The 12,420-nt window shown below is 37.0% G+C and overlaps 2 protein-coding genes across 2 annotated transcripts; one reads left to right on the forward strand and one right to left on the reverse strand.

Moving 5' to 3' along the window:
- Window positions 1–291: 291 nt before the first annotated feature.
- Window positions 292–2,387, forward strand: LOC116014778 (cytochrome P450 CYP82D47-like). Its single transcript, XM_031254731.1, has 3 exons — window positions 292–807; window positions 1,090–1,518; window positions 1,608–2,387. The coding sequence occupies exons 1-3, from the start codon at window positions 475–477 to the stop codon at window positions 2,226–2,228; spliced, it is 1,383 nt and encodes a 460-aa protein (XP_031110591.1). The 5' UTR covers window positions 292–474; the 3' UTR covers window positions 2,229–2,387.
- Window positions 2,351–3,962, reverse strand: LOC116014788 (protein JINGUBANG-like). Its single transcript, XM_031254741.1, has one exon. The coding sequence runs from the start codon at window positions 3,843–3,845 to the stop codon at window positions 2,496–2,498; it is 1,350 nt and encodes a 449-aa protein (XP_031110601.1). The 5' UTR covers window positions 3,846–3,962; the 3' UTR covers window positions 2,351–2,495.
- Between the last annotated feature and the right edge of the window lie 8,458 nt (window positions 3,963–12,420).

Here is a 12,420-nt window from a genome sequence, read left to right on the forward strand (position 1 = left end):
ATAATAATAATAATAATTTCTGTAACATCAAAATATTTTGTGATTTTGAATAGGATTCCAAAAATCTAAGCTAATCCACTGCAAAGATTTTATAAAGCAGTTGATAATGCCATAAATCATTATACAAGTATACGAAAGGGCGGCAAAAAAAGCACGCGTTCTAAAATATATATATATATATATATATTGTTTTATGGTTTGGTTCATATTCTAAGGAAATCATATCATCACTATATAATCTTCACCCATTCATTAATGCAGCTAATCCAAACAATACCCATGGAACTCCAACACCTATATCCTTCCCTTATTGCCGTAGCAATTGCTCTGTGTGCATTTATTCATTACGTGGGACGCAAAAATACCAAATCCGGGACACGTAGGTTACCGCCGCAAGCGGGTGGCGCGTGGCCAATTCTCGGCCACCTTCACATCTTCAGTGGCTCTAAGCTCCCGCATGTTGCCCTGGGAAACATGGCAGACAAATATGGACCAGCTTTCACTATCCGGATCGGCGTGCACAGAGCGTTAGTGGTCAGCGACTGGAAATTAGCCAAACACCTCTCCACTGTCCACGACGTTCACATTTCGACCCGTCCCAAGTTTCGAGCAGCCAAACATTTGGGCTATGACTACATAATGTTTGCTTTCTCGCCCTACGGTCCTTACTGGCGCCATATGCGAAAACTTACTTCGACTGAGCTACTCTCCACCCGACGGCTTGAGCAGTTGAAGGGCATAAGAGTGGCCGAGATTGAGACCTCTGTAAAGGAGCTCTATAAAGTTTGGACTAAAAGGTTCTATTTGGTAAATAATCAGCCTGTTTGGCCACTATTAGTTGTTTGATTTGGTTAAAAAATCAATATAATATAAGTGTTTGATTAATAAGTTTTTTGTAACTCTAAATATTAAAATTCAGAAGGTTACTCAAAGCAACCTTTTTCAATTAGCTTTTTGAAAAAAGAAATTATATTAAACAGCTATATAAGCTAACAGCTAATTTAACAAACATCTTTCTACAATCATCTATGCATGTATTAATTAATCATACTTTCTGACTCAATCAGCTAACGGTTATTTACCAAATAGGGCGAAAACAAAAAATCCGACCATTCTGGTCAGGTTTTGGTGGAAATGAAGAAGTGGTTCGGGGACATAACTTTCAACGTTTTCCTTCAAATGGTGGTCGGAAAACGTTATTTTGGTACGAGGGCAGTTGGTGATGAGAAACAGGGGCGGCGTTGCCAGAAGGCATTGAGGGATTTTTTCAACTTTCTTGGGGTTTTTGTGCCCGCCGATGCCCTGCCTTTTCTGAGACGGTTAGATATCGGAGGGTATGAGAAAGCCATGAAAGAAGTTGCTAAAGAAATGGACTCTCTTGTTGAGGAATGGTTACAAGAGCATCGTCTGAAGAAAGAGACAAAGGAAGAAGATTTCATTGATGCGATGCTTTCGCAAATAGAAGGGATGGATCTTAATGGTTTTAGTGCTGATAGTGTCATCAAATCAACCTGCATGGTATGCTCTTGGTTTATCAAATTATCATTCCTAAATTTAAGTCCTACAAGTATGATTAAAAAATTTTCTATGTAACTTTTGTATATCAGACTTTGATGGCTGGGGGTGCAGATACGGTCACGACCATGCTAACGTGGGTTCTATCTTTGATGATGAACCATCCCCATGTCTTGAAGATGGCTCAGGAGGAACTAGACAGTGTAGTTGGAAAGGAAAGAAGGGTTAATGAATCAGATATTAAGAATTTGGCATATCTTCAAGCTGTTGTAAAAGAAACATTAAGGTTGTATCCGGCAGGTCCTCTTGGAGCTCCAAGAATCTTCACCAAAGATTGCACCCTATCAGGATTTCATATTCCAAATGGTACTTGGCTATTCATTAACATCTGGAAAATCCAACGAGATCCGCAGGTTTGGTCTAGCCCCGATGAATTCAAACCTGAGAGGTTTACTAATAGTCATAAAGACTATGATGTTTTGGGACAAGACTACGAGCTAATCCCATTTGGTGTGGGTAGAAGAATATGCCCGGGAACAAATTTTGGTCTTCAAATGTTGCACTTGGTGTTGGCTAATTTGTTGCATTCTTTTGAACTTTCAAATGTCTCTAATAGAGAAATTGATATGACAGAGAAAGCTGGACTAACCAACGTCAAAGCCACACCACTTGAAATTCTCATCTCTCCGCGTCTTCCATCTTCTCTTTATTAATCAGCCACACATTAAAATCAAGATATGCAGTGTGTACATGTATGTTTATGTTTTATATCCATTAAGCATAGTTTTTAATCAAATTCCACTTTAGTATTATGATTCTTGTCCAAGAAAAAGTATTAGTAATGGAGAAGTGGTTGCCACGAGTTTAATTTACAAACATCATAGTACAACACATTCCATCATCGCCCTTTAATAAGGTGATCATCATGTGATCAAATCAAAAATGAAAATCATATATGGATCAAACTACAACATTAGTGATCAATACTTGGCGGATGGAATGGAGTCCCAGGCTGCGTCTTGGATGCGGGGCGGCGGCGGATAATCTAACGACATCTCCGAAACGCTCCACACCTTAACCGATTTGTCGAGGCTCCCACTGTAAACGATCCACTTCTGATCGGACTCCGTCGACTGTTTATCTTCTTCCACGGCCAAACATTTAACCGGTCCGTTATGGCCGGTCAAGATGGAGAGGCACGTGTGGACCGACCCGTCTCTCCTCCACACACAAATCGTCTTGTCGGCGGATCCGCTGAACACGGTGTTGCCGGCGGCCGTGAGGCAGAGCACGGCCAATTTGTGCCCTTTGAGGACCCCACCGTGGGTCAACTGCTTCTCACGTTCCCAGAAATTCACCACCCCGTCGGAGGACCCGCAGTACAGAACCGACCCGGATTTATTAACGGCTAACGCCGTAACGGCGCAGTCCTGGCTCAGAAGGGTCTGCACGAACACGTGCTTTACGCCCTTCCCGTTGGATTCCCGCTTCCACACCTTAACACTCCCGTCGGCTGACCCCGTGTACACCATGCCGTCCACGCTGGCAACGACGGAGTTAACGGCGTCATCGTGAGCCTTAACGGATTCAAGGCATTTGGAGTTACTCGCCTTCCACACCTTAAAAGTCCTGTCCCACGAAGCAGAGTATAAAAGCTCTTCCTTCGGGTCCATACTCAGGCACGAAATAGCGTCGCAGTGTTTAATCCATAACGCCGTCCGGTTCCGTTTCACCTCCACGTAGTTACTAGGCTTAATCGAAGCCTTAAAAATATCGAAAAACGTCGGAAATGTCCCGGCGCGTTTATGAACAGACGGATTCTTAGGATTAACCTTCCAAACCCGAACTTTCCCGTCCTGGTGACCCGTAAAAATCTTTTCCCCAGAGATTATAATCGCCTTCACGAGCCCACTATTAGACTTAAACGCCCCAAATTCCTTCATCTCCTTCCAAACCCGAATATTCTTGCTGTCCGACCCGGTGTAAAGAATCCCCTCCCGAGCCGCCAGAGAATAAATATGTCCTTCTTCCCGGACCAGAGAACAAACGAGGCCGTTCTGTGGAAGCTTCTGGAAACCGCCATTAACGTTGTTCTCATCCCACGGGGAATTCTCGAACGGGGTGCATTGGTTCCACGGTGACATCATCATCGGAGACCCCTCGCCGCTGAGGCGGTTGGGCTCGAAGCCGGTGTAGCTGCTGTTTCTGACGTTGAAGTCCTCGTCGGTGGAGGATGAAGAGCCGGTGGGATTGGAATGATGAGCCGCCATGTCGCCGGTAGCCGTCTCTGTAAACAAAGCCGGCTTTTTTCTGTGTTCTTCTTCGATCATTCCAATTCCCGAACTCTAACGAACAACGCCGGGCTTATAAAATGGGAGGCAAGAGATTAATGGCCGGAGAAATTGAGGGATGGATCGAAGATGAAGCGAAACGGAAAGAAAGGCGTGCATAGATGGAGAAGAAGAGTGAATGAGAGAGTTTATAGGAGAATGGACACCTATATGGCGGGAGGGTGATATGATGCGAAATGACACGTGTAACTCCCTTGGCCTATCATAATTGATACATGACTTAGGAAATTAAATGCCCCAATTTTCAACCTACCTATATACTAAATAAATTCTTTTTGTGCATCCAATTAAAATAAAAGGGTGACCCAAACAAAACGAAACTTTTGGCTAATGTATTTATAAATACATAAAATGTCACAAATAATGTTTAAGAGTAAGCTAGCAAACAAAATGTTTGGGTTTTAATTTTTTTTAAAAATCGATAAAACGTCTTGTCTCCTATGTGAATGTAATAATTGTTGTTCACACCTAACATAGTGTGTCGACTTAGTGGACTTTTTGATCTTTGATCAGTCTAATGGGTTAATTAATAAGATGTTGAATTGAGCTAATCGGGTTAGGCCAATTTTCCAAAGAATCAAACCTCAATATTGAAAATTTTAGTATATTTACCTAGTAAACATTAAATTGTTCCAAAAGTCCGAAACACTAATCTAGTATGGTTTCCTATCTAGTTTGAAAAAGGAGATCCGTATTAAATAGAAAACGGGTCAAAGTGCTCCGATCCATTAATTCTTGCAGAGTTGCAGCCTCACCATGCATGCAAAAACAGTGGAACATAATTAATTTGTTATGGCCAAAAAATGCAAGTGGCATGAAGTTTACATATATGGCTGCTCTCTTTGGGCGGCTGCTACATACAAAAGTCTAAGAAAATAAAATATTTTTAAAAAATAAATCATCTTTAATGTTTCCCTTTGATGGATATATTTAGACTTGTTTTAACCTACGAAACTTGGACATACAGTTCCTTCTTCCCCATCACAAAGGGAAACTACCCATACCTCATAAAATATTAAAACCAAGAATTTATCTTCTTGAACAATTTTTAAGGTATTGTGCATACCAAATTTGTTATATATTTTATATTTTGTAGATCACACACAAATCACGACATCTTGAATACTTCCTCAGCCAGATTACATGGTTTTTATGTAGTTGTGTTTCTTGAACTATGACATCTCATTCACACCCCGTGAGTAATAATATGTTTTTTTTTTTTAAAGTTTTCAACTCATTCAATACAAGTTGTAAGATAAAAGTATACACTCTTCAACTCGATCAAAATATATATTCCATAGGTTTTTTAATAATAATTTACTTTTGATTTACGAAAAAATATCTCGTCACTACTTCAATAGTAGCCGACCAACTTAGTTGGAACTATCCCTTACCCAACAATTTACTTAAACATATAAAATGATAGATTGGAGACTCCTTGAGTAAAAGTATAGTTTATGTTGATTAGTTAATCACAATAATTTACTAGTATAATAAGAAGTAACAAATTAAAGACCGTCTCTCAAGGAAAAAAAAAAAAACAAACAAACAAACAAATTAAAAACCGTGATTAGTGAGGCGATTAAAGTTTTTGCCCATTTTCCAAAAATGATTATCTGGATGTGACCGCACCCATGGGTTGCATTGGCTCATTATGGTTAAATCAAGTTTCCTAGTACGTGCATTTAAGCCGCCATGTTCAACGGTCCGTTGAACCGTCGAATATCTCAACGCACAATCCCCAAAGTGTTTCCATAGTATGAACTCAAAAAGAAAAAAAAAATAAAATTCTACCTACTCACAAATCTTACTTCTCAAATTTAATTCTTAATGTGGCAGATACCATAGACTATTTCTTTACATGAGTCTCTGTAAATGTGTCTACATTAAAAAATTTTGAGTGTGAGAGTAAAAATTGAAAGTAAAGAATGGAGTACATATAGTATAAAGTAAATATATTTTTTACATTTTTAAATTTCATTGGATCAAGAAAAGAAAAAAAATAATAGAAATTGTGCTATACTTTTTATTCTACATAAATTATAATATGTGACATTAATAGAAAGTATAAAAATAAAAATAAAAATAAAAATAAAAGAGTATGTGTAATAATTACTAGAGATAGTCACAAGACAATTTAATACCCGACTAGTCCTAAACCAAGCAATTAGCTCAAGGCAAAAAGTTCGAGTAGCACTATCAAGTGGCAGGACTCGTGAGTTTGTCAAAAGTCAAAACACACCACGCCCTTATTGCGGGCTAGGGTGGGCCAAACCGGCAAGTTTAGTTTGTTTCGACGGCTTTAGATATGAGTTTGAAAAATATCTCATGTTAGATTAAGACCGTCATATTGAAGACGTGTTTTAGTTATCCATTAAGAATTATTACCAAATAATTCAAATTTTACAAGATAAGCTAAGTTAAACCAATCAATATATATATATAACATTGAAAGCAAGATAAGATTTGTGATATGAGAATACGATATTCGACATGTTACCTTATATTTTTAAAAGGAGTAAATAGTAGGGGTGGCACAGGCAGCTAGAATTCCCAATGCTACAACGCCACGTTTGGACCTAAAGAAATGATGATGCCATTAAAGAAAAACCGTAGCAAAGGTCTGAATGGGTGCGATGGAGCTGTAAGAGGAAACTGATTAATTGAATTGGTGAAGTATCGGATCCTCACTGCCATGTTTGTTTGGAGTAGAGAAGGGTCACGCTGGTTTCATGATTGCGACCATTTCTTTACCGGACACCCTCCTTTGTTGACTAATATAGGAAAACAAACAATGTCCTACATACTAAAAAAGTGGTAAACCCTAGCTAGTTAGCCACCTCAAATTATGCGCTATGTTTCCCTATAAAGCATTGTTTATGTGTGAAGTTATATAGAAGTAATGGCACACTTGAATGAGAGTTTAGGGTTCTAATTCAATCTAGTTTTATGATATTATGATTTTTTTTTAAAAAAATTAATCTATTGGTCGGTATTGTAACCTTTTCCATTAGAGCATCCCCAATAGAATTTTTGGGATGATTTTTGGAGAGATTTTTTAGGCTTGGAGTCTTATGTGTAAGTGAGACCGAGGAGGAGATAGAAGAAGGTTGGATTATTACCGGAGGGATAGATTTTTGTCTTCTAATGTGGGTCCCACCAAATAATTAAAAAGAAAAAAAGGGTATCTGGCGTGCGTTAAGCGCACCAATAGCGCCCACTGGCCTCATTTATACCTTTATTTTTCCTCCATGTTTTTTCTTACTTGCTCCTAAAAACTTGTGCAAAAATCAAACTATTGAGTATGCTCTAAAAAAATGTCAAAATTTTAGGCATATTATTTATAATTATGAATTGAGCATTGCAACTATGGGTAACCACAAGGTTCTAAGTTCAACTCCATGTGGAAACTGTCTATTGATCTTTTCGGTTTGAGATGGACCGTGGACGATTATGGACAAACTAAGCTGATTTACCTCATTGTGGTCCTTTGTTGGCTAGGGTTACTAAGCGGCTTTCGATCACCAAATTAAAGCTCATCTTTGGATAGCGACCATGAATTTTCCTATAAATCAAAAAATGAACATTGCAAAGGCAATCCTAGCTGGTTGAGTTGGTCGGACAATTGACTTGATAATCACAATGTCCCAAGTTTGACCCCAGGTAAGAAAACTAATAAAATATAATGCATAAAGTTAATGAAGTTCTATATTTTCAAAAAATAAAATAAAATAAAATGCATAAAGTTTGTTACGAACTAAACTAAAAAATTTATAGTACTGTGGTCTCATTAGTTATATACTTTTGTATTATGGCACCCATGTGATGGAAATTCCCTATTATTTATATGTGCATGTGGTAGCAACAAATTAGGTGATGCACTAGCTAGCTAGCTTGGTTGTTGAGGGTTTTTGGGGTGAACATGCATGCATAATTCATCACTGAAATGTTGCATGTACTATATAAATATAGGTTTGCTTTTTAACATTGGACGGTCGAGGGATGCTTAAGATCAGAAATGCCACAAGGAATATCATATAGTATGAAGAATTCTTTCTTTAATTTAAAGAGAGAAAATCAGGAGTAGTTATAAAAGGTGCACTACTGTACAGTGCACTGTGGTAGGTCAATCAGCTAGCCATGGCTTCTGCTTTAAGTGGTTTCCATTTAAGGAAAAAGCACTACTATTGTTTCAAAATTAATTTTCATTTTGTTCTTTATAATAAGTAGGTAAAGTAGTACTAACCCTTAGGGGTCACATCAATCAAACTTAACTCATACACATGAATATCTTCATTTTCAAGATTAGGTGTTAGACTCGGCTCAATAATATATCATTTTTTGCAGACCTGTTAGTCTCGACTATATAACATGTACTTGCCAATTAATAGGATAAGTGCTTAACACTACGTAAAAAATTATAACTATTAGTGAGACGTAATTTTATTTATTTATACTTGCAGCACCACATTTCGATATCGAGATGCTGGACTCGACCCTCCGAGCCTATGTTGAACATTCATCACTCATTTATATCAATATTATCTTTATCCAATGATTCTAGTAAGTTGCGTTCTTACCTAAAAACTTAAAGTTCAACCACAAGAAAATTAAATTTTGTTTGTAGAATAGGTTAATAATGTGTTTTAATTACCTTGGATTCTTTTTCCTTCCCAAACACTGTCATTTGACATATGGTGAATGAAACGTGTATGGCTTACTAATAATGGAAAGACCCTCTATTTATTTGACACGAATTTACTTATCTCCAAAATGGGTAAGACAACATAAGCAAAAAATCAAAGTTGTACAAACAAATGTCTTCATCTCTGTCCAAGGAGGTTGAATTTCCTCGGAAAATACCAAGAAATATTCAGAATTCTGATATTTTGCGTGCAGAAATAAAATGCATAAATTGGGAAAAGGCTTTGTCCCATTGTGCTATTAAGATTCTTCATTGTCATTTTGAAATACCATTATCATTGCAATTTCTTTTTTGTTGCATAGACAAAGATAGAGCATTTCCAATTCTTAGACATTTTCACCTATTAACATCTTCGTGAAACTGATGTCATATATTTTGGAGAGGATAAGGATGGCCATGGATCAAGAGTTAAGGCACATATTTTCTACCCCGAACCTTGATGATCTCCAATCCTTATTTCGGGGTTCAAGAGAAAGATGAAGTTGGCTCTGATACCAAACTGATGTATGCGCTTTATCTTAGAAAGTCTAAACTGATAATTGAATTGCACATTTATATATATTTATATATTATATATGCTCAAGAATTAGTCTCCACTATAAATCTAGAAATGCATTATTATAAATTTGTAGAGTAATGCCAGTAGGCCAATCTCAAAATGGACGTCAGTATGAGTTAATGGGCCTTACTGTTTTGAAACCATATACCAAAGCCCATCACGGCCCACATAAGATTTTGGAAGTGATCCATAAATTATAGTTCTGAATTGTACCGGCAAATTTTACTCTAGACCATCATCAAAATATATTCACACAAATAGTAAACTTTATGCATACAAATAGTAAATTTAAATTTACTGAATATCAAATTTTTAAGTAAAAGGAGATGTGGTGTGCCGAATAAGTCCATTTATGCTATACAAAAAATGAATCTTATGTACAACATAAATAAGCCTAAAATATAATATACATGTCTAAACAATCAACATTTAATCAATTTTAATCCAATGGGGTAACTCACGTGGTAAGTGAACTTTCTTCCTAGGAAGAATTTGGGAGAACCCGGATTTGATTTTTACAAGCGACGATTCGAGTGGGTGGAGCATGTGTTTCGTATGCAAAGATTACGAGTTCGATTCTTATTAATACTCTTTCGGCCGAGCTCGGTCCTATAGAGTTTTTTTTTTTTAAATGTAATAATTAAAAATCCGTAAATATAATGTCATGGCATCATTGGATTTAATCAATCATCAAATGTAAGCATGCGTGGGATAATACTATGATTCACGACAAATATCGGAATTAAGGATAAATGCAACCAAATTAAAACCCATCATCAATAATGAACAAAAAAGTCCCGATATGATGCCGTTCCCTTCCTCGGAGGGTAGTTGTTGTCGTCCGTTTGTCTTGATGTCGACGACGTGCCACCCACGTAATGCACTCATATGCAAGTGGTTCGCCGGTTGTTCCATTAATTTATTTCTATTATCAATACAAGGTACGGCTATTCATGTCGTCCATTGCATTAGCCTACTTGCTTAGTTGCTTAGCTCTATCCATTTCGTTTTCCTGATTGCCTGTTTGATCTGTCATTTTATTTTCATGTCCCCACTTTCTTTTCCATGGAAAATCTTGGCGCTTCGTCTAACGGATACAAAATTCTACAATATCAAGACAAGATACCGTATTACCGTTGGACTTCATATTTGACGAAGTCTTCAATTCCCAGCACTTATTGCTCAATTTAATTTACTACCAACCTTAATAGTAGTATAATGTATGTTGGCCCGCATGGGCAGCTCAACTGGTTATAAGAGTGAAGTTTGGGGGAAGAGGCCAGAAATCCCGTCTCACCAGTGGCAGTGTGGGAGCAACTTCTCAAAGTGAGAGGGTCAAATGTCTAATTTATGTGTTTAGTTGAGTTACCATGATTTAAGTGAAGGGGGCTTCTTGTGCCCGTGACCAAAGGTCTACCTCTGTGTTCAGTTGAGTTTTCATGATTTACGTCTTCCCAGATGCTTTGTCGAGCCCTTGGATTTGGGGATTCAACTTTTTGGGAGAAGCATAATGTACGTTGGGGCAACCCGCCAACCCATAATCGAATTGGTCAAACGATTGACTTGATAATAATCACTACGCCTTTTGTACGAGTGGAAACTTAGAAATTTTAACTACCTTAGAACCGTTATAGTTAAGGCAGTTGTTCACTGGGGCTAGCTTTGTTTTCCTCCTCCCCTGCCATTAGGCCAGGTCACCAACTTCCTTAACCTTCTTGCACTAATAATGCGCCAGTCGGTCCATCCCCATACATGGTCTTATGACTTTGTGGAGATTTGTGTTTTTGGTGAACAGTTGCCCGGGCCTAGTCATTGCAATCCCTTTGTGAGGAGACACACCCCTCCTCCTAAAGTTGCTATACGAGGCTATTTTGCCGAATTCTTTAGAGAGACTTGTCTCGTGCCGCAAGATATTTTCTATCTACACACCTGTGTTGGTTTTGGGTATTTGTATACTTTTATGTGTGATTTCAAGTTCGATTATCTGTTGGTCTTCTGCGGATGCAGTTTCGTTCCATAAATCAAAATATAATGCACTCGGTAGGCCGGTTCGACTTTTCTAATACATGCAGTAAAGTCTGTGTTATTTAACCACCACATAATAAAATGGCCAATGGCAGTGACCTAATTATGCATTAGATTAGAAAGTCCATGGGTGCACCTTGCCAATTACGGAGTGTATTAGAGTAATTTTTATTTAAATATATATGGCAGGGTCAATTCAAATGTGTACTTAAACACGTACTTTGTACATTTTTGACTTTGATTACCTAGGATCTCATTTCATACACATTGATTATTTTGGTATTTGTTATAGATTGATCTACATGTTCTGTATTATAAAATTTTTTAAATCTTGGTATTTCTTGTACTCGGTACTATTCCAAATTAAATATAGAAAATTTTAAAATTGTACGAGTACCTCACAATACTTAGTACGAACTTAAAACTTTTTTTTTTTAATTTGTTATATACTTTGTACAAGAAGCATTGTTGCTCCTTAGATTGTAAGCTTTCTATGGGAAATATTTTTTTAATGAGAAATAAGTTGTCAATTACAAAATAGTAGACGGATGAGATCTTACTTAACAAAAAAAAATAATAATGATATATATATTATGCTTTGTATATTCTAAGGAAATGAATCATCCAACTTTGACCTTTCTAGGCCTTGCCATATGCCAAGGAATATAATTTGACATTTTTATTAGTATTTTTTATGACCTGACATTATGGATGACAAAAATTACCCATTATTTGGACATATGTTTATGCATGTGCAGTGGATCATAATACTATGTATGTTTCAGGAATTATTTATTGTGGTACCATTACTCCATTAGTCATTATTATATGTTTCACATTTCATCTGACAAATTGATTGCCAACAACAATTGTTACCTTCCCTCTTGACTTACAACTTGTGAAAGCCATTTGGTCAACGACCAAAACTATATTTAGTTTAACCCAACCAAATAACTTAGTTAGCAATCATGTAATAAATTGTAGACACATTTAACCTGTTTCGATAATTATGTTTCCTAGCTAGTTACACAATAATCAATAACACACCTATATGACATAAATTTATTATAACTAAATTTCAGTATATCTATGCTTTTGACTAATATGGATTAAGAATATGTCAAGTACCTATTAAGCATATAATGTTGAGATGGAGCATGTGTTTCAATTTGATATCAAAAGCCAATTTATGTCAAAGGTTTGAATCTCCGTGTCAGTGTGTCACCCAATAAAAAAGAGACTATGGTAAGTGGAAATGGGGAAAT

The sequence above is a fragment of the Ipomoea triloba genome, chromosome 1, assembly GCF_003576645.1.
Source record: "Ipomoea triloba cultivar NCNSP0323 chromosome 1, ASM357664v1".
NCBI classification, from domain to species: domain Eukaryota; kingdom Viridiplantae; phylum Streptophyta; class Magnoliopsida; order Solanales; family Convolvulaceae; genus Ipomoea; species Ipomoea triloba.